At 37.5% G+C, this 27,610-nt stretch overlaps 1 protein-coding gene across 1 annotated transcript in view; it reads right to left on the reverse strand.

The window, feature by feature from the left end:
• LOC107441364 (uncharacterized) overlaps positions 1–11,581 on the reverse strand; it is a 28,877-nt gene extending 17,296 nt beyond the window's left edge. The window contains exon 1 of the mRNA XM_087156666.1: positions 1,695–11,581. Coding sequence (XP_087012792.1) covers positions 1,695–11,573 — 9,879 coding nt within the window. The 5' untranslated portion in view covers positions 11,574–11,581. The remainder of the gene's footprint in view (positions 1–1,694) is intronic.
• Between the last annotated feature and the right edge of the window lie 16,029 nt (positions 11,582–27,610).

Raw genomic sequence — 27,610 nt, forward strand, 5'->3', positions numbered from 1 at the left:
AGAAGAAAACATTTTACATAATGCCAGTTGTAACTATTACTAAAATTAATCAGTCATCTTTGGCGTCAATAATAATATGGTAAATTTTCGCGTTTCAACTCGTTATAACAAATATCAAACTAGTACCATTTCTTCATTTCTCTTTTTTTTTTTTTTGCTTTTTAGTACAGGACTTGTTTATTTTTTCAATTAGCATAATTCCAAAATGAAGTAAACGTCATCGGGGTCAATAATAATGTTCTTAATAATTTTAAATGTTCTAATATGTTTTAGTTGTTTTAAAAAGATTTTTTAAGGAAGACGTTAAAAACTTCTATTACTTTATGACATTAAAAATTAGAACGGTAAATTAGAGCATCACAAATTGTTTTATAATTTTTTTTCCAATGTCCGTCTTCAGGTGTGTGCAAAATAGTTAAGTGTGTGAATAATAGTTAAGCGTCTTCTAGTGTGTCACATATAGTTAATATTTGTTGCCAACTTAAAATCTGAAATCCATATCACCTGTTAGAATTATATAGATTTTTATGAAAAAGGATAAATTTAATATCTTGAAATATTTTCGTTTAAAAAAATGCCTTTTTCGTTTTCAAAAACTACTCAAAACGGGTATTTGACACAGAATATACAAAACAACGCTAGTTTCTTTCCCGCTGATGGCGAAAGATCAAAGAGGCAAAGACAAATTTCACGAATGCAAAATTTAAAGGAAGCAGGAAAGGTACATGATCTCTTTATGCAGAGTAAGTAAATATTCGAAATTGCAAAAGAAAGATTTTTTTTACACACATTTACACAAATTATTATGTATGAAAAATTCCTAGTCCGCTGTGTTTTTAAATGACTTCAATTGTTCAGGAAATTGAAGAAATTCACCTGACTTAAACTCTTCTTCCTAAACTTTCTTTTAAACTTGTGTTTATTATTTAAATAATCAGAAACTGTTATTTTAATTGTAACATTCACGTAATTCAGTAGTTTCTAATAATAAAATAAACAATTATATTCTCTGAACTAAGCAGCAAAATCTTTACTTTAACATAATAATTAAGCTGCCCGGAAAAAAAGAACGAAACTAACTTTTTCACTTTTTCTAATTTAAGAGAAAAATGAATTGAAGAGATTAAAAGAACGCAAAATCTAACTTGGATGTTTCCATCCACCTGATATATTTTATTTAACTGTGAGATCATGTTATACCTAAAAATTCACGGTGTCTGGAATTTAAAAAAACGTTTTGAAATATGCTTCATTTATTTAAGTAAAAGTTAAACGACAAAAAAAAAATTATTTTCATTCAGGTACTCGTCAATAATATTAGTAACTTTACACTAAACATTTTTCAGATTTTCTTAACAAGGTTTATTCTGTGATATTTAATAGAACATGATTTATTCCTTTCCTTTTTAAAAGATTTAAAGTAAGTAGAATCGATCGGCCTGATGTGCGTGTTTCATTAGAAGGCTATCGTGGCGGCGACTTGTTTACAGCGTGTGCCCAAGCAAGGGTGGCATGGAATTATTTATCTATTAAAGTAAGAAGAATTCTCAAAATGAAAAAACATATATATATGCTGCTACAAACATAATTTATTCATGCTTTTCTTTCTCCCTAGAATACAAAATGTGAGTAATACAAAAAGTAAATACACCTCAACCTAAAATAAAAAATATTAAAAAAAAAAACAAATATTAAGCTAAAGCACTGAGGATAGTTTCCAACAAAGCATTACCTCCTGCTCCCGGTGATAGTAATTCCATAAGAGCCGACATTGTTTCCAAGAGACTCTCAACTAAGATTTCTTCTTTAGATAAGTTCGATGATCCTGCTCTAATTTGGCTGGCTACACTAGATAAGGAGTTCGAAAAGGCAGAAAAGTTCATTTTTCCACCACTCATAATACTAGATAGAGAATTTGACATAGATGCCATTCTCCGTTTTGCTGCTGCTGACACGAACTGTTGTGCTGATCTACTTATAGCTGAATCACTAGAAACTGAAGATTTTGTAGAAGCGGCTGCTTGGTATTGGCTAGATATTTCACTTTGCTGTTGAGCTTGGTATTGGCTCGATGCTGTTGCTTGCTGTTGAGCTTGAGCAGAAGAGGCTGCCTGATACTGGGTGGATGCGGTTGCTGCTGCTTGCTGTTGAGCTTGCACAGAAGCCGCTGCCTGGTACTGGCTAGATGCTGTCGCTGCTGCTTGCTGTTGAGATTGCACAGAATCTTCTGCCTGATACTGGCTAGATGCTGTTGTTGCAGCTTGCTGTTGAGATTGCGCAGAAGCGGCAGCTTGGTATTGGCTAGATGCTTCTGTTTGTTGTTGAGCTTGGTATTGGCTCGATGCTGATGCTTGCTGTTGAGCTGCAGCAGAAGAAGCTGCCTGATACTGGCTGGATGCGGTTGCTGCAGCTTGCTGTTGAGCTTGTGCAGAAGAGGATGTCTGATACTGGCTAGATGCGACTGCTGCTGCTAGCTGTTGAGCTTGCACAGATGAGGCTACCTGGTACTGGCTGGATGCGGTTGCTGCAGCTTGCTGTTGAGATTGCGCAGAAGAGGCTGCCTGATACTGGCTGGATGCCGTTGCTTCTGCTTGCTGTTGAGCTTGCGCAGATGAGGCTGCCTGATACTGGCTAGATGCGGTTGCTGCAGCTTGCTGTTGAGATTGCGCAGAAGAGGCTGCCTGATACTGGCTGGATGCGGTTGCTGCTACTTGTTGTTGGGCTTGCGCAGAAGAGGATGTCTGATACTGGCTAGATGCGACTGCTGCTGCTTGTTGTTGAGCTTGCGCAGATGCAGATGAGGCTGCCTGGTACTGGCTGGATGCGATTGCTGCAGTTTGCTGTTGAGATTGCGCAGAAGAGGCTGCCTGATACTGGCTAGATGCGACTGCTGCTGCTTGCTGTTGAGCTTGAGCAGATGAGGCTACCTGGTACTGGCTGGATGCGGTTGCTGCTGCTTGCTGTTGAGCTTGTGCAGAAGAGGATGTCTGATACTGGCTAGATGCGGCTGCTGCTTGCTGTTGAGCTTGCGCAGATGAGGCTGCCTGGTACTGGCTGGATGCGGTTGCTGCAGCTTGCTGTTGAGCTTGTGCAGAAGCGGCTGCCTGGTACTGGCTGGATGCGGTTGCTGCAGCTTGCTGTTGAGCTTGTGCAGAAGCGGCTGTCTGATACTGACTGGATGCGGTTGCTGCTGCTTGCTGTTGAGCTTGCGCAGATGAGGCTGCCTGATACTGGCTAGATGCGGTTGCTGCAGCTTGCTGTTGAGATTGCGCAGAAGAGGCTGCCTGATACTGGCTGGATGCGGTTGCTGCTGCTTGTTGTTGGGCTTGCACTGAAGAGGATGTCTGATACTGGCTAGATGCGGCTGCTGCTGCTTGCTGTTGAGCTTGCGCAGATGAGGCTGCCTGGTACTGGCTGGATGCGGTTGCTGCAGCTTGCTGTTGAGATCGCGCAGAAGAGACTGCCTGATACTGGCTGGATGCGGTTGCTGCTGCTTGCTGTTGAGCTTGAGCAGAAGAGGCTGCCTGGTACTGGCTGGATGTGGTTGCTGCTGCTTGTTGTTGAGTTTGTGCAGAAGCGGCTGTCTGATACTGGCTGGATGCGGTTGCTGCTGCTTGCTGTTGAGCTTGTGCAGAAGAGGATGTCTGATACTGGCTAGATGCGGCTGCTGCTGCTTGCTGTTGAGCTTGTTCAGAAGAGGCTGCCTGATACTGGCTAGATGCGGTTGCTGCAGCTTGCTGTTGAGATTGCGCAGAAGAGGCTGCCTGATACTGGCTGGATGCGGTTGCTGCTGCTTGTTGTTGGGCTTGCACTGAAGAGGATGTCTGATACTGGCTAGATGCGGCTGCTGCTGCTTGCTGTTGAGCTTGCGCAGATGAGGCTGCCTGGTACTGGCTGGATGCGGTTGCTGCAGCTTGCTGTTGAGATTGCGCAGAAGAGGCTGCCTGATACTGGCTGGATGCGGTTGCTGCTGCTTGCTGTTGAGCTTGAGCAGAAGAGGCTGCCTGGTACTGGCTGGATGTGGTTGCTGCTGCTTGTTGTTGAGTTTGTGCAGAAGCGGCTGTCTGATACTGGCTGGATGCGGTTGCTGCTGCTTGCTGTTGAGCTTGTGCAGAAGAGGATGTCTGATACTGGCTAGATGCGGCTGCTGCTGCTTGCTGTTGAGCTTGTGCAGAAGAGGCTGCCTGATACTGGCTAGATGCGGTTGCTGCAGCTTGCTGTTGAGATTGCGCAGAAGAGGCTGCCTCATACTGGCTGGATGCGGTTGCTGCTGCTTGTTGTTGGGCTTGCACTGAAGAGGATGTCTGATACTGGCTAGATGCGGCTGCTGCTGCTTGCTGTTGAGCTTGCGCAGATGAGGCTGCCTGGTACTGGCTGGATGCGGTTGCTGCAGCTTGCTGTTGAGATTGCGCAGAAGAGGCTGCCTGATACTGGCTGGATGCGGTTGCTGCAGCTTGCTGTTGAGCTTGAGCAGAAGAGGCTGCCTGGTACTGGCTGGATGTGGTTGCTGCTGCCTGTTGTTGAGTTTGTGCAGAAGCGGCTGTCTGATACTGGCTGGATGCGGTTGCTGCTGCTTGCTGTTGAGCTTGAGCAGAAGAGGCTGCCTGGTACTGGCTGGATGCGGTTGCTGCTGCTTGTTGTTGAGTTTGTGCAGAAGCGGCTGTCTGATACTGGCTGGATGCGGTTGCTGCTGCTTGCTGTTGAGCTTGTGCAGAAGAGGATGTCTGATACTGGCTAGATGCGGCTGCTGCTGCTTGCTGTTGAGCTTGAGCAGAAGAGGCTGCCTGGTACTGGCTGGATGCGGTTGCTGCTGCTTGTTGTTTAGCTTGAGCAGAAGAGGCTGCCTGATACTGGCTGGATGCAGTTGCTGCTGCTTGCTGTTGCGCTTGAGCAGAAGAGGCTGCCTGATACTGATCGGATGCAGCGGCTGCTGCTTGCTGTCCTGCTCGCGCAGAAGCGGCTGCCTGGTACTGTCTAAATGCGGTTGCTGCTGCTTGCTGTTGAGCTTGCGCAGAAGAGGCAGCTTGGTATTGGCTAGATGCTTCTGCTTGCTGTTGAGCTTGGTATTGACTCGATACTGCTGCTTGCTGTTGAGCTTGAACAGAAGCGGCTGCTTGCTGTTCAGCTTGTGCAGAAACGGCTGCTTGGTATTGGCTAGATGCTGCTGTTTGTTGTTGTGCTTGTACAGAAGCGGCTACTTGCTGTTGAGCTTGTGCAGAAGAGGCTGCCTGATACTGGCTAGATGCTACTGCTTGTTTTTGAACTTGCACAGAAGCTGCTGATTCTTGTGGTAAAGGTATCGGTACTGGTAATGGGCGAGGCAACGGTGCTAGAAGTGGTTTGGGTAAAGGTGCAGGAAGTGGTCTAGTCAAAGGCACTGGAACAGGTATCGGCAACGGAGCTGGAAGAGGTCGTGGTAAAGGTGCTGGAAGTGGTTTCGGTATTGGAGTCGGAAGAGGCATTGGTACTGGTAATGGGCGAGGCAATGGTACTGGAAGAGGTCTCGGCAATGGTGCTGGAAGAGGTCTTGGCAAAGGCGCTGGTAAAGGTTTCGGTAAAGGTACTGGAAGAGGCTTAGGCAATGGAGCTGGAAGAGGTCTTGGTACTGGAATTGGACGTGGCAATGGTGCTGGAATAGGTTTGGAAAAAGGAACAGGAAGTGTTTTTGCCTGATATTGACTAGACGCTACTGCTTGTTCTTGAGCTTGCAAAGAAGCTGCTGCTTGTTGTACAGCTGAAGCGGAAGAAGTTGCTTGGTATTGGTTAGATGCCGCTGTTTGTTGTTGAGCTTGTACAGAAGCGGCTACTTGCTGTTGAGCTTGTACAGAAGCGGCTTCTTGCTGTTGAGCTCGTACAGAAGCGGCTGCTTGGTAATGGCTAGATGCTGCTGTTTGTTGTTGAGCTTGTACAGAAGCGGCTGCTTGTTGTTCAGCTTGGGCGGAAGAAGTTGCTTGGTATTGACTAGATGCTGCTGCTTGCTTCTGAGCTTGCACAGAAGAAGATGCTTGATATTGGTTAGATGCCGCTGTTTGTTGTTGAGCTTGTACAGAAGTGGCTACTTGCTGTTGAGCTCGTAAGGAAGCGGTTGTTAGCTGTTGAGTTTGTATTTGCTGTTGAGCTTGTACTTGCCGTTGAGCTTGTACTTGCCGTTGAGCTTGAACTTGCCGTTCAGCTTGAACTTGCCGCTGAGCTTGTACTTGCCGTTGAGCTTCTAATTGCCGTTGAGCTTCTACTTGTCGTTGAGTTTGTACTTGCCGTTGAGCTTGTACTTGGCGTTGAGCTTCTTCTTGCCGTCGAGCTTCTACTTGCCGTTGAATTTTCACTTGCCGTTGTGCTTCAACTTGCCGCTGAGCTTCTACTCGTCGTTGAGCTTCTACTTGCCGTTGAGCTTGCACTTGCCGTTGAGCTTGCACTTGCCGTTGAGCTTGCACTTGCCGTAGAGCTTGTACTTGCCGTTGAGCTTCTACTTGCCGTTGAGCTTGTACTTGCCGTTGAGCTTCTATTTTCCGTTGCGTTTCCAATTGCCGTTTAGCTTCTGCTTGCCGTTGAGCTTCTATTTGGTGATGAGCTTGTACAAAAGCGGCTGCTTGGTATTGGCTAGATGCTGCTGCTTGTTGTTGAGCTTGTGCAGAAACTGCTGTTTGCTGTTGAGCTTGTACAGAAGATGCTGCTTGGTATTGGCTAGACGTTGCTGTTTGTTGTTGAGCTTGTGTGGAAACGACTGTTTGCTGTTGAGCTTGTACAGAAGCTGCTGCTTGGTTTTGGCTAGATGCTGCTGTTTGTTGTTGAACTTGAACTGAAGCGGCTGTTTGCTGTTGAGCTTGTACTTGCCGTTGAGCTTGTGCTTGCCGTTGAGCTTGTGCTTGCCGTTGAGCTTGTGCTTGCCGTTGAGCTTGTGCTTGTCGTTGAGCTTGTGCTTGTTGTTGAGCTTCTAATTGAGCTTGTGCTTGCCGTTGAGCTTCTGCTTGCCGTTGAGCTTCTACTTGCCGTTGAGTTTGTACTTGCTGTTGAGCTTGTACTTGCTGTTGAGCTTGTACTTGCTGTTGAGCTTGTACAGAAGCGGCTACTTGCTGCTGATCTTGTACAGAGGCGTCTGTTTGGTATTGTCTAGATGCTGCTGCCTGTTGTTGAGCTTGTGCAGAAACGGCTGTTTGCTGTTGAGCTTGTACAGAAGCGGCTGCTTGGTATTGTCTTGATGCTGCTCTTTGTTGTTGAGCTTGTACAGAAGCGGCTGTTTGCTGTTGAGCTTGTACAGATGCTGAGGATTGGTATTGGCTAGATGCTGCTGTTTGTTGTTGAGCTTGTACAGAAGCGGCTGCTTGGTATTGGTTAGATGCTGTTGTTTGTTGTTGAATTTGAACTGAAGCGGCTGTTTGCTGTTGAGTTTGTACTTGCCGTTGAGCTTGTGCTTGCCGTTGAACTTGTGCTTGTCGTTGAGCTTGTGCTTGTCGTTGAGCTTGTGCTTGTTGTTGAGCTTCTAATTGAGCTTGTGCTTGCCGTTGAGCATCTAATTGAGCTTGTGCTTGCCGTTGAGCTACTAATTGAGCTTGTGCTTGTCGTTGAGCTTCTAATTGAGCTTGTGCTTGCCGTTGAGCTTCTGCTTGCCGTTGAGCTTCTACTTGCCGTTGAGCCTGCACTTGCCGTTGAGTTTCTATTTGCTGTTGAGCTTCTACTTGCCGCTGAGCTTGTATTTGCTGTTGAGCTTGTACTTGCCGTTGAGCTTGTACAGTAGCGGCTACTTGCTGCTGATCTTGGACAGAAGCGTCTGCTTGGTATTGGCTAGATGCTGCTGCTTGTTGTTGAACTTGTGCGGAAAAGGCTGTTTGCTGTTGAGCTTGTACAGAAGCTGCTGCTTGGTGTTGGCTAGATGCTGCTGTTTGTTGTTGAGCTTGTACAGAAGCGGATGCTTGGTATTGGTTAGAAGCCGCTGTTTGTTGTTGAATATCCACTGAAGCGGCTGTTTGCCGTTGAGTTTGTACTTGTCGTTGAGCTTGTATTTGCTGTTGAGCTTGTACTTGCCGTTGAGCTTGTGCTTGCAGTTGAGCTTGTGCTTGCCGTTGAGCTTGTGCTTGTCGTTGGGCTTCTGCTTGTTGTTGAGCTTCTGCTCTTTGCTGAGCTTCTAATTGAGCTTGCGCTTGAAGTTGAGCTTGTGCTTGTTGTTGAGCTTCTAATTGAGCTTGTGCTTGCCGTTGAACATCTAATTGAGCTTGTGCTTGCCGTTGAGCTACTATTTGAGCTTGTGCTTGCCGTTGAGCTTCTAATTGAGCTTGTGCCTGCCGTTGAGCTTCTGCTTGCCGTTGAGCTTGCATTTGCCGTTGAGTTTCTGCCTGCCGTTGAGCTTCTACTAGCCGCTGAGCTTGTACTTGCTGTTGAGCTTGTACTTGCCGTTGAGCTTGTACAGAAGCGGCTACTTGCTGCTGATGTTGGACAGAAGCGTCTGCTTGGTATTGGCTAGATGCTGCTGCTTGTTGTTGAACTTGTACAGAAGCGGCTGTTTGCTGTTGAGCTTGTACAGAAGCTTCTGCTTGGTATTGACTAGATGCTGCTGCTTGTTGTTGAACTTGTGCGGAAACGGCTGTTTGCTGTTGAGCTTGTACAGAAGCTGCTGCTTGGTGATGGCTAGATGCTGCTGTTTGTTGTTGAGCTTGTACAGAAGCGGCTGCTTGGTATTGGTTAGAAGCCGCTGTTTGTTGTTGAATATCCACTGAAGCGGCTGTTTGCCGTTGAGTTTGTACTTGCCGTTGAGCTTGTATTTGCTGTTGAGCTTGTACTTGCCGTTGAGCTTGTGCTTGCAGTTGAGCTTGTGCTTGCCGTTGAGCTTGTGCTTGTCGTTGGGCTTCTGCTTGTTGTTGAGCTTCTGCTCTTTGCTGAGCTTCTAATTGAGCTTGCGCTTGTCGTTGAGCTTGTGCTTGTTGTTGAGCTTCTAATTGAGCTTGTGCTTGCCGTTGAGCATCTAATTGAGCTTGTGCTTGCCGTTGAGCTACTAATTGAGCTTGTGCTTGCCGTTGAGCTTCTAATTGAGCTTGTGCCTGCCGTTGAGCTTCTGCTTGCCGTTGAGCTTGCATTTGCCGTTGAGTTTCTGCTTGCCGTTGAGCTTCTACTTGCCGCTGAGCTTGTACTTGCTGTTGAGCTTGTACTTGCCGTTGAGCTTGTACAGAAGCGGCTACTTGCTGCTGATGTTGGACAGAAGCGTCTGCTTGGTATTGGCTGGATGCTGCTGCTTGTTGTTGAACTTGTACAGAAGCGGCTGTTTGCTGTTGAGCTTGTACAGAAGCTGCTGCTTGGTATTGGCTAGATGCTGCTGTTTGTTGTTGAATTTGCACTGAAGCGGCTGTTTGCTGTTGAGTTTGTACTTGCCGTTGCGCTTGTGCTTGCCGTTGAGCTTCTGCTTGTCGTTGAGCTTCTGTTCGTTGTTGAGCTTCTAATTGAGCTTGTGCTTGCCGTTGAGCTTGTGCTTGCCGTTGAGCTTCTGCTTGTCGTTGAGCTTCTGCTCGTTGTTGAGCTTGTGCTTGCCGTTGAACTTCTGCTTGTCGTTGAGCTACTAATTGAGCTTGTGCTTGCCGTTGAGCTTCTAATTGAGCTTGTGCTTGCCGTTGAGCTTCTGCTTGCCGTTGAGCTTCTACTTGCCGTTGAGCTTGCACTTGCCGTTGAGTTTCTATTTGCCGTTGAGCTTCTACTTGCCGCTGAGCTTGTATTTGCTGTTGAGCTTGTACTTGCCGTTGAGCTTGTACAGAAGCGGCTACTTGCTGCTGATCTTGGACAGAAGCGTCTGCTTGGTATTGGCTAGATGCTGCTGCTTGTTGTTGAGCTTGTGCAGAAACGGCTGTCTGCTGTTGAGCTTTTACAGAAGCGGCTGCTTGGTATTGGCTTGATGCTGCTGTTTGTTGTTGAGCTTGTACAGAAGCGGCTGTTTGCTGTTGAGTTTGTACAGAAGCTGCTGCTTGGTATTGGCTAGATGCTGCAGTTTGTTGTTGAGCTTGTACAGAAGCGGCTTCTTGATATTGGTTAGATGCTGCTGTTTGTTGTTGAACTTGTACTGAAGCGGCTGTTTGCTGTTGAGTTTGTACTTGCCGTTGAACTTGTACTTGCCGTTGAGCTTGTATTTGCTGTTGAGCTTGTACTTGCCGTTGAGCTTGCGCTTGCCGTTGAGCTTGTGCTTGCCGTTGAGCTTGTGCTTGCCGTTGAGCTTGTGCTTGCTCTTGAGCTTCTAATTGAGCTTGTTCTCGCCGTTGAGCTTCTAATTGAGCTTGTGCTTGCCGTTGAGCTTCTAATTGAGCTTTTGCTTGCCGTTGAGCTTGTGCTTGTCGTTGAGCTTCTAATTGAGCTTGTGCTTGCCGTTGAGCTTCTAATTGAGCTTGTGCTTGCCGTTGAGCTTCTAATTGAGCTTGTGCTTGCCGTTGAGCTTCCAATTGAGCTTGTGCTTGCTGTTGAGCTTCTGCTTGCTTTTGAACTTCTGCTTGCCGTTGAGCTTCTACTTGCCGCTGAGCTTGTACTTGCTGTTGAGCTTGTACTTGCTGTTGAGCTTGTACTTGCCGTTGAGCTTGTACAGAAGCTGCTACTTGCTGCTGATCTTGGACAAACGCGTCTGCTTGGTATTGGCTAGATGCTTGTTGTTGAGATTGTGCAGAAGCGGCTGTTTGCTGTTGAGCTTGTACAGAAGCTGCTGCTTGGTATTGACTAGATGTTGCTGTTTGTTGTTGAGCTTGTACAGAAGCGACTGTTTGCAGTTGAGCTTCTACTTGCTGTTGAGCTTGTACCGAAGCGGCTGCTTGATATTGGCTAGTCGCTGCGGCTTGTTCTTGAGATTGTGAAGATGTGGTGGCCCTGTATTGGCTAGATGCTGCTTGTTGTTGTTGAGCTTCTGAAGAAGCGGTTGCCTGGTATTGTTGTTCTTGAACTGTTTGTTGACTAGTTGAAGCTACTTGTTCAATTTGTTCTTGTGAAATACTTGTTGTTTGTTCTTCAGTTTGTATCTCATTACTTTCATATGATTCTGATTTACTTTCCTGTGTTTGAGAGACTAATAAAGCTTCTTCCAAAGCAGCCTGTTCTTCAACGGCAATCTTTTCTTCCAAGGCAATCTTTTCTTCCAATGCTATTTGTTCTTCTAAAGCAGCTTCTTCCATTTCTTCTATTTTTTCCTCTACTTCATTATTATACATTACAACTGTCATTTCTCTTACTGATTCGATGAAGTTAGCATCTGTTGATCCAGTACACTCTTCAAACGCAGCGGCGAGAGCTTGTATCGCGCAGTCAAGACCAAAAGTGATGTCATTTCCGGCATCAAATTGTTCACTGAGAGCTTCAGCAAATTTTGTTACCATGTGATGTTTTATTTTACCTGGTTTAGTCTTTTTCCTATACAGTCTTCCAATTCCAGTTAAAGATTCAGTAAATTCTCTTTCTCTGTCAATTTTTAGTACACCGCATTTTCTGAAGTAATTAACGAAGCGATCTATAAAGTGAAATGCCAGTCCCTCTTCTTGAAAAAGAGCTTTCGATGTTGCGGCGCTCTCTGTTGTCGCTGCTAGAGCGCAAAGCAGAAGTGTTGCTACCGGAAACCAGTACATCTTGTTGTGTCTCTAAAGCACTTCTCTGCTGCTTTTATACTACCAAAATCCTCATAATTAGATTTAACGAGGCGCCTGTTTCCCATTACTTTAATTCAAAGCAAACAAATAGTTATTCACGGTTAATTCAAAGCAAACATTACTTCACTCAGTTTTCTCTCGTATAGTTTACTGAAATGTTCAAAGTAAACAGAAAGTCTCGCTTTTGGAAGACAATTTTTTGTTGGATAGTTTATTGTGAAATCTCTTTTAGTATGTCAATCAATATGCATAATGCAATAATATTTTAATTCAGAATATTTTAAATTTTCTCGGCCGAATATCCTTATATGAATTATTTCGATGGTTTATTCGTGTTGAACCGTCAGACATTTCCACCCTTGTTTCCTAGAAGTCAAATATTGGAAGGATCATGAGCCACCATCACCCCAATGTAGGATTTCGAACTGATTTATGATGAGCCAACATTAAGCAAAAAAAAATTATTTCGATTTTATATTCCTGTTAAACCAAAAAGAATTATTGTTAAACCGTTATGAAAATTATGTACCATCACGAATTACCATCATAATATCTTAGAAATCAAATGTTTGAACCATCATGAAAAACCATTACTCCAAGGTAAAAATTTGGATTGATTTATGATGGCCTAACATAAAAAAAAAATTGTTTTGATGGTATATTCCTGAGAACCAACAAAAATCCCCATTAAACAATCATGGATTGTTGGTCCATTAGAACCAAACTCCTCTTGATGGTTGGCCATCATAGTATTAAAGTATAATTTTCCATCATGGAATAATGGAAGTTTGTGGGCATATTAGAAACCATTAACGCATAATGGAAAATGTTGGATGATGGTAACCATCAAATGATGTGGAATCATCATGAATCGCACTGCAAAGTGTTCCGTCAAAGGGTTTCCCCGAGAGTTATTATGAAGACCAATCTATTATTATTTTGGTATTTCGTTTATTTTTATGATGTTTGAAAAAAATTTTGATGAAAAAATAAATAAAAAATGAAAATTGTTATTTTTCAATATCATGAAATAAATTATGTAAAAAAAAAATGTGAATTACAATAAACTATCACTATTTCCACTCTAGCATTTCAACTCAAAATAAGATCAATAAGTTCAACAATACATAAATCCATCTCCCTGATAACCCGGTTTTAATATTCATTAACCGTTCTTTTTCGTTTCATTTTAATGAAATTATGTTTTATTTTATTAATTTCCAGCTTATGTATGTAAAAAAAAAAAAGAAAAATTTCAGAAGTAGACTCACTAAATTCAGTAGACTCTCTAAATCTTATTTTTATGTTACATTTTTTCTTTGGTTAATTTTGGTTCGCCTTAATAAAAAGTAGTTTTTCCTAGGGTTAATATGTTCGCAATCGCTTATATATTTTTTTCCGCAAGAAAGGACCAATTATTTAGGATTCTAAAAAAAATCGGGAACCACTGAATTAAAAGACCCTATAAAAAAATTTCTGGTAAGAGTTTGTTTAACGAATGAAGGATTGATGAACCCTTTAAATAGCCTTAAAAATACAAAAATAAAACTCTTATTATTTAAGCAAAAATTTTGAACTTGAACCATAGTTTCTTTCTCTTTAAAATTGCTTTTACTGATGTCAAGATATACAAAGTAATGCACTGCATGGGCGTTCATTCTACGTCCAAAAGTTGGAAATATACATTGTTACATGCTAAAGAGAAAAATAAGTAAAATATATTGTATATGAATTGTAATGAACATAAAAAAAATAACTGGATATCAGATTTAGGTACATTGGATGATTAATTTGTCTTTTGATATTTTGTAACGTAAATGAGCGTCTCTTCCCTAAAAGTATATATATATATATATATATATATATATATATATATATATATATATATATATATATATATATATATATATATATATATATATATATATATATATATATATATATATATATATATATATATATATATATATATATATATATATACGCATATATATATATATATATATATATATATATATATATATATATATATATATATATATATATATATATATATATATATATATATATATATATACGCATATATATATATATATATATATATATATATATATATATATATATATACGAGGGTTGTAAATTAAATGGTGGCAACTTAACCTTGAAACTCACAAAAGGGCGCGCATGCGTAAATAGGGTATGGGTGCGGTGAGGTGGCGCTGTTGTCGATGTGTAGAGTGCAAAAAACAGTCGATTTGCTTAGAAGGGTAGTTGTTGCGTGGCGTTAAAGTGAGGAGTATCGTTTCCATCGCTCTAAAGCATGTTGTGAAAAGGCTTAATGACGAAAAAAGACGAGATGCTTGAATCCATCGTGCTACTGTCCTATATGGTAAAGCATTTGCTCCAAAGGCTTCCACTAATCCTCGATAGCATTCTGTTGCATTTTTGCCACGGGCAACCTCAATTGTAAGTCACGACCGCTGATCACCTTTTGAAAACATGCTTTAGAGCGATGGAAACGAAACTCCTCACTTTAACGCCACACAACAACTACCCTTCTAAGCTAATCGACTTTTTTTTTGCACTCTACACATCGACAACAGCCCCACCTCGCAGCTCCCATATCTAATTTGCGCATGCCCGTCCTTCTGTGAGTTTAAAGGTTACGTTGCCACTATTTAATTTACAACCCTCGTATATATATATATATATATATATATATATATATATATATATATATATATATATATATATATATATATATATATATATATATATATATATATATATATATATATATATATATATATATATATATATATATATATATATATATATATATATAATCTGTGTGTGTGTGTCCCGCAGTGGACTGATCGTTAAAACACGGTTCCCAGCAGATCACCGAAATCAAGCATCACTGGCTTCGGTCAGTGTGCGGGTGGGTGACTACTTGGATCAGTCTGCGTATGGACCGAGGGAGTGCGGTATTGGTCCTCGTTAAACTGTTCTGCCGTAAAGTGCTCGACTTCGCGTGCAGGTCGTCGGGCTACCGAAGTGGGGGTACCATCCCCTCTGCAGAGGATCAGAATTGTGATGGCATGTCTTCGGATCATCCTCAGGGGTGTTTCCCTGACCGTCGCCAATAGCCCATCGTGCAGCTTTAGTGCGACGTAAATTACTTACAACAACAGCAACAATATATATATATATATATATATATATATATATATATATATATATATATATATATATATATATATATATATATATATATATATATATATATATATATATATATATATATATATATATATATATATATATATATATATATATATATATATATATATATATATATATATATATATATATATATATATATATATATATATATATATATATATATATATATATATATATATATATATATATATATATATATATATATATATATATATATATATATATATATATATATATATATATATATATATATTAGTTTGAATTAAAATAAAATTAATGAAGAAAAATTACCTGTAAATTTATTAATTACAGATATTTAATAAATTTACAGGTAAACAATTACTTACAGGAAATTAATTGTTAACCTGTTAATTTTTTTTATCTCTCATTTAGAGGCAATTTGCTTAATACGATTTCACTTTCTTTTTTTTAACTATGTTCGCAGGGACATTCGAAACCAAAACTTTCCCTATCGGTCAGCAATAGGGACATAATATTTTTTTCTGCGGGAGAATGATTTTGGGAGATAAGGGGATGATTTTGGCAACAGTTTTCACCAAAGAAATGTTAAAGCTTGAAATATTTTCGATATTGCGATATTTTCTTGGAAAGTCTCTATTTTAATTTCTTTCTTCTTTTGTTTTTTTAGAATTTCTTCAGACACCGCAAAGTTATTTATTTTTATATTGTAAATTTAATTACACAAATATTGAGTGAAAATTTTTTGCCTGAAAAGGGGCTGCATCCCTTCATTTATATTATATGAGGGGGCTTAAGTTCCCTTTGCGACCACAGACCCTGTAACAAATTTTATTTTATTTTACATCTGTCGTGGACCTAATTTTTGGGTTTATGACTACTAATATTCAACTCCGTAGCGTTGTAATTTCGAATCCAGTCCAGAAGACAAGGGAACTCCGAGATCAAGTATTGGGATAAATTTGCTTCGTGGAGGACTCTTTGCGTTACTAACCCGCTTTGCGTTACATGGAGACGAAAATCACGAAAAACCCCGACGCAAGGGAACTGTAACCCATGATCCGTCTACCACTCAGGATATTTTATATCAGCACTGTGGTTGGGGCAAGCCGGATGTGTAATTCGTATCGACCAGCCATCACTGGGATTCGAACCCGATTCACCTCATTGGAAGGCGAACGCTCTATCCCCTGTGCCATCGAGGCGCTACTAGACCAATTATAATTATTGTGACACTTAACGTCACTCAAAATTAAAATCAAAAGAAAGGGCTAAAATTAGATTTCTAGAACATTTCAAGTCTACGATTAAATGAAACTACCGTGGAAAATCTCCATCGGCAAATAGTAACTTAAATACGGATGAAGTAATTCAAATAAACAATTAGGTTAAAATCTTACAATGTCACCCCCATCATGGGACTAACTCGAAAACAATAACTTTTGGACTTGACCTTTCCTCAAACTTGTAACTTTTTATCACGCAAAAAATACGATATAAAAGCAACCGAAGGAAAGGGTTAAGAACAATCAAAGTACGACTACTCTAATCAGATACCGAAAGTCACCATAAGTAAAATTGTTAAGTCTCTCTCTCCATCTATTCTAAAAGAACGTAATCATTAATGTTATAATGCTAAGTTGGTTTAGTTGTAAATGCTAATGCGAAAATGGATTTGTCATAATACTAAGTTTGTTTAATTGTAAATGCTAATGCTAAAATAGTTTATTAAAATAAAATATTATTTGTTTAAATTTAAGACGAGTAAGTTTCCTTATTTAATTTAATAGCTATAGCATTACGATACGGCCTAAAAAGCGCAACAAAAAAGCGCCACAATATTAGGATATTTTTTATTCCGTAAAAAGAAACATTTTACGGATTTATGCTGCAAGATTTTTCCCTGAACCATCACGGCTCCAAAACAACGAATTAAAATTTACTAAAACTACGTTTTTCAACTATTTAATTTTTCTGAAACCTAAAGCAAAAATCGTGGAATGCTTAAAAGATGTCGGGGGGAGGGCTTCTTTTGTTTTTTATTTTAAACGATGTTAGTTAAGACCTAATACCTATTTTAGGTCTAACAAAAATTAAAACATTTCACCAACTTAAAATATTTTAAAAATGCAATTTTTAAAATTTCTAGTTTAGTTTTATGTCTATACGTTTCTTTGAGTTCCTACTTAAGAGGTAGAAATTTCGATAAACAACGTAGTAATAATATCGCAATTAATTTTGCTCGCATTATTTAAAAAACAATATTAAATTGATTAGCATCAGGCCCCAGTTAGTGCATGAGCTATTGGCGACGGTCTGGGAAGCATCCCGGAGGATGGTCCAAAGACATGCCATCACAAATTTGATCCACTGCGGAGGGGATGGCACCCCCGCTTCGGTAGCCCGACGACCTGCGCGCGAAGTCGAGCACTTTACGGTAGCACAGTTTAACGAGGACCCGTACCGCACACCCTCGGTCCCTACACAGACTGATCCAAGTGGTCAGCCACCCGCACACTGACCGTAGCCATTGATGCTTGACTTCGGTGATCTGCTGGGAACCGTGTCTTAACGATCAGTCCACTGCGGGACTGAAACAGTTTGAAAAATTCTGTTCATAGCTGTCTAGAGAAATACTTTCATTGTCATCTAACACAGAACTCCGATCCGCGATGGCTCAGGGGATAGAGCGTTCGCCTTCCAAAGGGGCGAACCGGGTTTGAATCCCAATTGATACGAATTCCGCATCCGGCTTGCACCAACCACAGTGCTGAAGTGAAATATCCTTAGTGGTAGACGGATCATGGGTTAGAGTTCCCTTGCCGTCAGGCTAACCGTGGGAGGTTCTCGTGGTCTTCCTCTCCGTGTAACGCAAATGCGGGTTAGCTCCATCAAAAAGTCCTGCACAAAGGCAAATTTTCCCCAATACTCGATACAGGAGTTCCCTTGTCTTCAGGATTGGGTTCAAAATTGCAAGGCTACGGAGTTGAACATTAGTAGTCGTAAACCCATAAAATTAGATCGGCTGTTCAACGACGGTTATAATCATAATATAATGTAACACAGAAGATTTAAACGCAATAGCTAGTCAAAAAGTGAACAGAATATTCAATAACGATAAATTCTAAAGGGAGATAAATTCCATCAGCTTTGTTTATTAGTAGATAGATTTTTCTTAATTAAGACATAATGAGTCGCCGTGGCTCAGTGGATGGAACCTCCCAACGATAGCTGCTCAATACACTTTCTACTTATCTTAAGTATTTCAGTTCCACCAATTGGCGATTGGCTGCCAATTGGCGATTGTTTTCTGTTTTAATGGATGAGAACCAAATACAAACAGTTGATAAAGCTACAGTTACAGAACAAATAATATCAGTCGCTGAAATTCAAATAGATTAACCAAATTTTTTGAACCCTGATTCACACCCGATTGTGGGCAAGCATATAGAGTCCGTGGCCAAATTATTAGACACGCGGTAAGATTCTACGTAAAATCTTGATAATCAGGTGATACAACTTTAGTGTTTTTACGTGGCTGAAACCGGTTTGCACTTGTTTATGTTCGTGTATTTATTGGTTAACATTGTAACGCAATATCTTAAAAATAAATACAAATGGGAAGTATATAAAAAATCTCCTCCATAAAAACCCATTACATGTATGTTTAAATATAAGAATATTGCCTATAAACTCGTGCAAAACCTGTATTTATTATAAAACTACAGTACAAACATTATTACAATATACTGATATAATACCTGATATAATAAATACTCTATATTTTTACATAATATATCGTCTCATTTATCCAATTGTCGAATTTATATTATATATAGTTTAATCATTTATCCAATTGATGCACTGACGTAAACAAGTGCAAACCGGTTTCAGTCACGTAAAAACAATGAAGCTGTATAGTATCACCTCATAATTAAGATTTTGCATAGAATCTTATAGTGCGTCTAATAATTTGACCGGAGACTGTATAAAGCAGGGCTCGAAAAAACTCAGAAATTTTACCCGTCCCCGAGGACGGCTTGTCCAACAATGTACCCGTCCTCCTTTGAAACTAACCCGTCGCTTCTAAATAAATAAAAATATAATTTTCTCTTATTTGTTGCTAACATTTATGTAAATTGCACAATGAATTAGTAGTTACTAGGATTACAAATACTAGGATAACATTATACAGTAATAAAAGAAATACTAGGTTACTAATAGTAAAACCTAGTATTTCTTTAATGAAATAATTTAAATAACAAAGGTCAAGTTATCTGTCAATTATCATGTCAATTTATCCGATGGTACTGCGTTTTTTAAATTAATCAAATACGACGTTTGCCAGTTCCACAATCAAACCCAATGACTTACAGAGGTTTCTGCACAGAAATCTGAAAGAGGTTTTCCATTTAGGTAGATGTTCATAATTGCGGTTGACGCTTGTTGTTCAAGACCAGTACGTAATGTGTTTTTTCTTATGTTCATTGCTGAAAAGCTCCTTTCTACCACTGCAGTACTCCCAGACAGAGAAAACATCAATTCCACCATGCGCAGTATGCTGCTGTATTTCGAGATTAGAGGGTCATTTTAGAAGTGAGGAGCTAGACTCTTGTAAGATAACAAAAATTGAAAATATATCACGAGCATTGACGGGAAAATGGCCGTCCGCGCGGACGTTGGATTCGAGAAATTTGTTGTCCGCGGGGTATTTTTGACCGCCGAGGACGGGCGGACGGGCGGTTTTTCGAGACCTGGTATAAAGCATGGAGGATATTCCACAGCTTTCCAACTATCGGAAACCTAATTAATAAACCCGCGCTGCAGTTGAAAAATTCGAAGATAGAAAAAAAAAAAAAAACTCTTGGATTCAGTATGCCAGCAGAATTAACAAAAATCCAAAGAAATTTGGAGAAAAATCCAAGTAATACCTGAACATCATAATAATCTCGAAGTGTATAATAACAATGTTAAAGAAATCGCTTTACAGAATTATACATTTCTGAAAATGCTCTCTCATTATTATTTGCTTCAAGGAAATCAAACTAAATTACCCCCTTTTAATTTATAAATTTATTGGTACCTGTCTTCTGGGGAAGGGACATCTTTAGCTTATTCAAAAAAAAAATAATAATATTAATAATAATACTTTTAATAATTTCTTAAAGAAAGATTACATTTAGACGATTTTAACCAAAAATGTACATGGTAAAGTATGAATAGCACTCAAAATTAAAATATGAAAACTTTAAAAAAAAAATGATTTTTTTTTCGGTCAATCCCTTACATCTTGATGAGGATAACGCATACACCGGAAATACAACCCGGTTTCTTTACGAAAGAGAGGTTCATTTCCTCAGTTCAGACGACTATAGTTTGTCTACGGTAAGAACTCCCCTAGCCATTCGTCTGGATCCGTGGCGGTGACTATGGTATTGAGGTATAACTATTTCAAGAAGGAGTGTGGGGTCACTGTTGAGGAAAAGTTTTGGCTCTGGTCAGCGAGAGAAAGGGAATATTGCAGGGATGGGCAAACTATTTCGATCGAGGGCAGAAAATAAGGGGGAGGGAGTTTGGTGGGCTAAGTAAAAACTAAGTATTAGAAAAAAAAGATTTATGAGTTTTAACTTAAATATTTAATGAGATTAATGAAATTTCGATTTCATTTTTAAAAGTTCCTTCTGTTGAGGTTCCAAGTGAAATGTACTTATATTAAGGAACGATGCTGAATGTTTGTCTGTTAGTCTACTTCTGAAATGATTTTTTCTAAGGTTCATTGTTGAAAACGCTTGTTCACATATACATACCACTGTTTTTTTGGGCATGAAATATTAAGTTTGGGAAACTAGCTTTTTGTAATGATTTGTAAAACTCAAACTATTTATATGGAAACAACTGCTTTAGATGGTGCCAATCTACGACAATTCTGTAAAGAATTTCTGCTTCAACATTTTAGCAATTGAAGCTGTCTGTCTATTTCCATCAAATTATGTTTTGTAGAACGAAAATAGAGAAAGTAAAACGGTCATCAGTGCTTTGTTAAAAAAGAAGGAACAAAAAAAGCTTTAAACAAAGTAGACAAGAGAATGGATGTATATTCTTTACATTCGCTCCGATCAGCAAGTTAAAATTCTATCCACGGGCGAGATAAAACTTTCCAGCGGGCCACACTTGGCCCGCGGGCGGAAGTTTGCCCATCCCTGGTCTATTGTGTTAGCCCTAGAGTAAAGGGAACCCTCCCTGAAATGCGCTATTCTTGATTCCATAGCAGCAGACAGTTTCAAACTTTGTAGCGGGGGGAGTTCTTACCGTAGACAAACTGTACAATGAAAAGGGAATGAAAAGGGAAAGAGTCTTTTCTTAGTATAACTAAGACTTCGCATGCCTAAGCTCATCCTCAACACCAGGTGACACCTCTTTCTACAACTGAGATCTTCTGTCATCTAGCACTTGCACTTACAACATCCCGACTGTATTATTTTTGAATTTTGGAAATTTTTGATTAAAAACAACTTTAAGGAAATTTTAAGTTTTTAATGGTATGTTTAGTAAACCTTTCATCTTCAAAGGAAAAAAAATTGTTAAATATATCTAAAAAAGCCATAACATTGAACAGATGAAAGTATTGTAATTTCATGTAATTTTAATGTAAACAGGTAAGTGAAAACAATAAAATTATGAGGATCTAGTGATAAAAAAAAATATCACAAGTATTTTTATGTAAAAATATTTTTATAGAATTTCATTTCATTCTGAAGCTCACTATGTTAGTAACAATATATTTGTTGCTCATAATTCATTGAATTGAAAACATTAAAAGTGAAACAAAAATTTCAGTATTATCTATTACAAAGTAGTGTTTTAATAAAATAATATATGGTTTTATATTTACTAAATACGTAATAAATGTTTCCACGCTTATTATCAAAATGTAAATTGTGAAAGCGCTATAAGCGCTTGCGAGTTAATTTCAATGTTAATTTTTTATCAGCGTTATTCAAGTGAGCTAAATAGGAAACAATTTTATTTTTGAGAGAACTAAAACAAAAACGTTGAGCTCAGCACTTTTGTAAGACGTCGGAGGGAAAAATGATTTTTTCGGCAGTGATAAAATGTTTTTACTTGAGTGATGTGCTCTATGTTGGCTAATACTTGTTACCCAATTTAGGTCTGACAAAAATTAAAAAATCTTTCCAATTCAAAATAATTTATATAAGTTGTTTTTGAAATTTTCATTCTAGTTTGAAGTTTGTAAGTTTATTTGAGTTCCAACATGAAAGTGGTAGAAATTTCGATTAATAAAGTAGTGATTATATCTCCATTAATTTTGTTCGTATTATTTAAAAAACAATATTAAATTGGATTAACTTTAGAAAGTAAATGAAATTTTGAGCACGATAACTTGTTGAAAAGATATCTATAAGTAGTTTCTGAAAATTTTATTCTACTTTTAACTCTATAAGTTTATTTGAATTTCAACATGAAAGTGGTAGAAATTTCGATAAATAAAGAAGTGATTATATCTCCATTAATTTTGTTCGTATGATTTAAAAAGCAATAGTAAATTGAATTAACTTTAGAAAGTACCCGAAAAATTTTGAGAACGATAACTCATTGACAAATTATCTGTAATAAGTTTTTGAAATTTTTATTCTAGTTTGAAGTCTGTAAGTTCATTTGAGTTTCAACATGAAAGTGGTAGAAATTTAGATAAATAAATAAGTGATTATTATATCTCCATTAATTTTGTTCGTATGATTTAAAAAGCAATATTAAATTGGATTAACTTTAGAAAGTACCCGAAAAAATTTGAGCAATACAACTTGTTGAGAAATTATGTGTAATTAGTTTTTGAAATTTTTATTCTAGTTTTAAGTCTGTAAGTTTATTTGAATTCCATTCATTTTCTAATTATGATGAGTAAATTATAATTAATTTGTTTTTTTAAAATCCTGTGCCTGTTTGGCAAGATGGCAGGATGCTGACAACTGAAGAAAACGGGAGCAGGATTAATAAAATACTCGTTACATGGCAAATATATAAATAAAAAACAATGCAACAAAATAGAGCCGACAAAATGAAGCTGTTGTAAAGGAAAAGAGGGAATTATCATAACTACGGCAAGTTGGTGACGAGTTTCGTTTGCTCCGTTTGTTTTAAAAAAAAAAGAAGAAGAAAGGAAAAAACAGCTCCGCATTGAAAGATGAAAGTCAAACGATTTTGTTATACGATTTCTGGTTCAATGTGATAATAAACGTTTCCACGCTTATTATCAAATTATAAATTGTGAAAGCGCTATAAGCATTTGTGAGTTAATTTCATCGTTAATTTTTATTTTATTTTATTTAAATTGCGTTATTCAAGTGGGCTAAATCGGAAACAATATTATTTTTGAGAAGACTAAAACAAAAGCGTTGAGCTCAGCACTTTTGGAAGACGTCGGGGGGAAAGATGATTTTTTCGGCAGTGATAAAATGTTTTTACTTGAGTGATATGCTCTATGTTGGTTAATACTTGTTACCCAAATTAGGTCTGACAAAAATTAAAAAATAATTCCAATTTAAAACAATTTATATAAGTTGTTTTTGAAATTTTTATTCCAGTTTGAAGTCTGTAAGTTCATTTGAGTTCCAACATGAAAGTGGTAGAAATTTTGATAAATAAAGTTGTAATTAATTTTGATAAATAAAGTAGTGATTAATTTAAATAAATAAAGTAGTGATTAATCTCCATTAATTTTGTTCGTATTATTTAAAAAACAATCTTAAATTGGATTAACTTTAGAAAGTAAGTGAAGCTTTGAGCACGATAGCTTGTTGAAAAGTTACCTATAAGTAGTTTTGGAAATTTTTATTCTAGTTTGAAATCTGTAAGTTTATTTGAGTTCCAACATGAAAGTGGTAGAAATTTTGATAAATAAAGTAGTAATTAATTTTGATAAATAAAGTAGTGATTAATTTTGATAAATAAAGTAGTAATTAATTTTGATAAATAAAGTAGTGATTAATTTTGATTAATAAAGTAGTGATTAATCTCCGTTAATTTTGTTCGTATTATTTAAAAAACAATCTTAAATTGGATCAACTTTAGAAAGTAAGTGAAATTTTGAGAACGATGGCTTTTTTAAAAGTTATCTATAAGTAGTTTTTGAAATTTTTATTCTAGTTTTAAGTCTGTAGTAAGTATATTTGAATTCCAACATGAAAGTGGTAGAAATTTCGATAAATAAAGAAGTGATTATATCTCCATTTGTTTTGTTCGTATGATTTAAAAAGCAATACTATTTAATTGAATTAACTTTGGAAAGTGAGCGAAAAATTTTAATCGCGATAGCTTGTTGAAAAATGATATGTAATTAGTTTTTGAAATTTTTATTCTAGTTTGTAGTCTGTAAGTTTATTTGAGTTCCAACATGAAAATGGTAGAAATTTTGATAAATAAAGTAGTGATTATATCTTCATTAATTTTGTTCGTATTATTTAAAAAACAATATTAAATTGGATTAACTTTAGAAGGTAAGAGAAATTTTGAGAACGATAGCTTGTTGAAAAGTGATCGCAATTTCGATGAGCATTAAATTCTCTTAGACGTTGAAATAAGGACGAAAAGTTATGTTTATAGTTTTTCAGAAAACTATTAATACTTGTCATGTCATTGAACGGAAAATTCCTGTTAAAATTGAAACACACAGCATTCAAAATTTTCAGTAACGATAAATTCCAGAAACTAAGTTATTCCTTTTCGGCTAATCTTTTTCTATTATTTTTATTATTCTAAACAAAACGCTCTTTCTCACACTTTAATATTCACATCCTGTTTTTTAATCTAATTTTAGTTCAAGTATGCAGTAATTAACATTTTAACGTTTTCCCTTTTTCTAACTTGTGAGAAACATATTTTTCCTCGACTTGTTCAATAGAATAATTTTTTGTATATATTTTTTTTATAACCGTCGATGAGCAGCCGACCCAATTTTCGGGTTTACGACTACTAATGCTCAATTACGTTGCCTTGTAATTTTGAGCCCAATCTAGAAGACAAGGGCACTCCTGGATAAAGTATTAGGAGAAATTTGCCATCGTGGAGGACTTTTTGAGGGAACTAACCAGCATTTGCGTTGCATGGAGAGGAAAAACACAAAAACCACCCAGGGGTGGCCTAGAGTCACCTTGCATGACTACAAGGGGACTTTTTTTCCCAATGATCCGTCTACCACTGAGGATATTTCACGTCAGCACTGTGTTCGGCGCAAGTCGGATGAGGAATTCGTATCAACCAGCCATCGCTGGGATTCGAACCCGTTTCACCTCATTGAATGTGAACGCTCTATCCCCTGTACCATCGCGGCTCTACTCTACCAATTATAATTCTTAAGATATTTCTTATTCCGTAAAAAGAAACATTTTACAGATTTATGTTGCAAGATTTTCCCAAACTTTTATTGAGGAGCACTCCGATTTTGCGTCACTTGAATATTCATTTTCTAATTATGATGAGTAAATTATAATTAATTTGCTTTTTTTAAAAATCCTGTGCCTGTTTGTTCTGTTCGCGCGACTGTCACCCTTAGAGGATGGCAGGATGGCGACAACTGAAGAAAACGGGAGCAGGATTAATAAAATACTCGTTACATAGCAAATATTTAAAATTAAAAATAAAAATGTAACAAAATAGAGCCGATAAAAATGAAGCTGTTGTAAAGGAAAAGGGGGAATTATCATAATCATAACTACGGCAAGTTGGTGACGAGTTTCGTTTGCTCCGGTTCTTTAAAAAAATTAAATAAAAAAAAATAAATATAAAAAAAAGGAAGGAAAAAAAATAGCTCCACATTGAAAGATGAACGCCAAACGATTTTGTTTTACGATTTCTGGGTGGCAATGAAAGAACGGGGAATAAACTCTTCATCAGATTTGTCTACAGTTTAATTTATAACAATGGCTAATGTTAAACCATTACAAAAAATTCATTATTCTCTTTTATAAAAATTCCTCTCTCTTGTTTCGTACATTTTCCTACATTTTAGAAATGAACAACATAACGTTGCCTCATTTTGAAAAATACTTTTAAAAATAGTTCGTTATTTTTAATAGTTCCTTATTTAATTAATTCCTTATTTATAAGTTATTTAAAATACTTTATTTTTTAAAAAAGAATAACCTCTGCTAAAAGTGTTAGTTAAAGTTAAGCAAATATATAAATTTTAAAAAAATAACAAGAAGGAAAAAAAACAGCTCTGCATTGAAAGATGAACGCCAAACGATTTTGTTATACGATTTCTGGTTTGTGGCAATGAAAGAACAGGGAATAAACTCTTCATTAGATTCGTCTGCAGTTTAATTTATAACAATGGCTAATTTTAAACCAATACAAAAAGTTCATTATTCTCTCTGATAAAAATTCATCTCTCTTGTTTCTTAAATTTTTCTACATTTTAGAAATGCGTAACGTTACCACATTTTGAAAAATGCTTTTAAAAGTAATTCCTTATTTTTAATTATTCCTTATTTATAATTTATTTAAAATGCTTTATTCCGTTTTTAAAAAAATAACCTCTGTTAAAAAGTGTTACCCCCGTTACAAAAATTTTTACAACAAAATTAAAATGCTACAAATGCTATGCCCGCAGTATGAAATTAAAATTCTAAAGAAAAAAGGATTTTTTTTTCTTCTTCTTTTTGAAGAAGCTGTTTTTAAAGCGAAATGACAACACCGATGAAATGGGTGATTTTTCTTCTTAGTTAGAAAAGAACATAAACTTAATTAAATTCAAACAATACTGTTTGCACATATTTTTAATTGAATTTACTTCCAATGAAGCAAAGAATGTTTTTCTGCAACAGCTGCACAAAACCTCCAATTAAATATAATAAGAGTGACGTCATACGTCAGAGTTCATGTGGGAGATCCAGTCTTCTGCAGATGTATGTGTGTCTCTGTTCTATGAAGCACGAGGACAGTTCGAGAGGTATTTTCTAATTGGTTAAGCGTTTCAATTCTATAAGCATTCATTTTATAAAATAACAACTCCTGGGATATTTGCTAGCTTATAGCTCTATCTGATCAAGAAAAAAAGTTTATTACATGTACTTTATAATTTAGAAATTTTATTCGTTTTGTCAGATAAATTCAACGAATAACAATAACGTGGTGGCACGCGAAGACTACGTCACCAAATTATTATTCCTAAAGTTATCTGATGCTACTTGTTTATTTTATTTATAGTGTAAAACGGGTTTCCATAGGAGTTAATAATTTAAAATCAACGGTAATTGAAAAGAAAAATTAGTTATGCATTTAAAGGCAAAATTAATGCAAAAGTAGTAATTCGCTCGAAAGAAACGTAAAGAACTGCTATACTGTTATTGATGCCAATGCTTCTCAATTAATTTAGTTAATATATGCCTATTGAAAAAAAAGAAAAGGAAGAAGTAATGTATTAAAATGCAAATTTAATGGAGTAACGGTATTTATTCGCTTAGAGAAACCGTAAAAAAATTGCCATAATATTATTGACGACTATGATGCTTAATTAATGTTGGTAATATGTATTTTTCCTTCATAACCCTCGTTGAGCACCTGACCCAATGTCGAGTTTACGACTACCAATGTTCAACGCCGTAGCCTTGTAATTTTGAACACTATCCAAAAGACAAGGGAACTCCTGGATCCGGGAGAAATTTACCTTCGTGGAGAATCTTTTAATGGAACTAACCCGCATTTGCGTTACATTGAGAGGAAAACCACGAAAATCTCCCACGCTTAGCCAGATGGTAAGGAGACTCTAACCC

The sequence above is a fragment of the Parasteatoda tepidariorum genome, chromosome 2 (genome assembly GCF_982258835.1).
Source record: "Parasteatoda tepidariorum strain Cologne lab strain chromosome 2, Ptep-v5.0, whole genome shotgun sequence".
Lineage (NCBI taxonomy): Eukaryota > Metazoa > Arthropoda > Arachnida > Araneae > Theridiidae > Parasteatoda > Parasteatoda tepidariorum.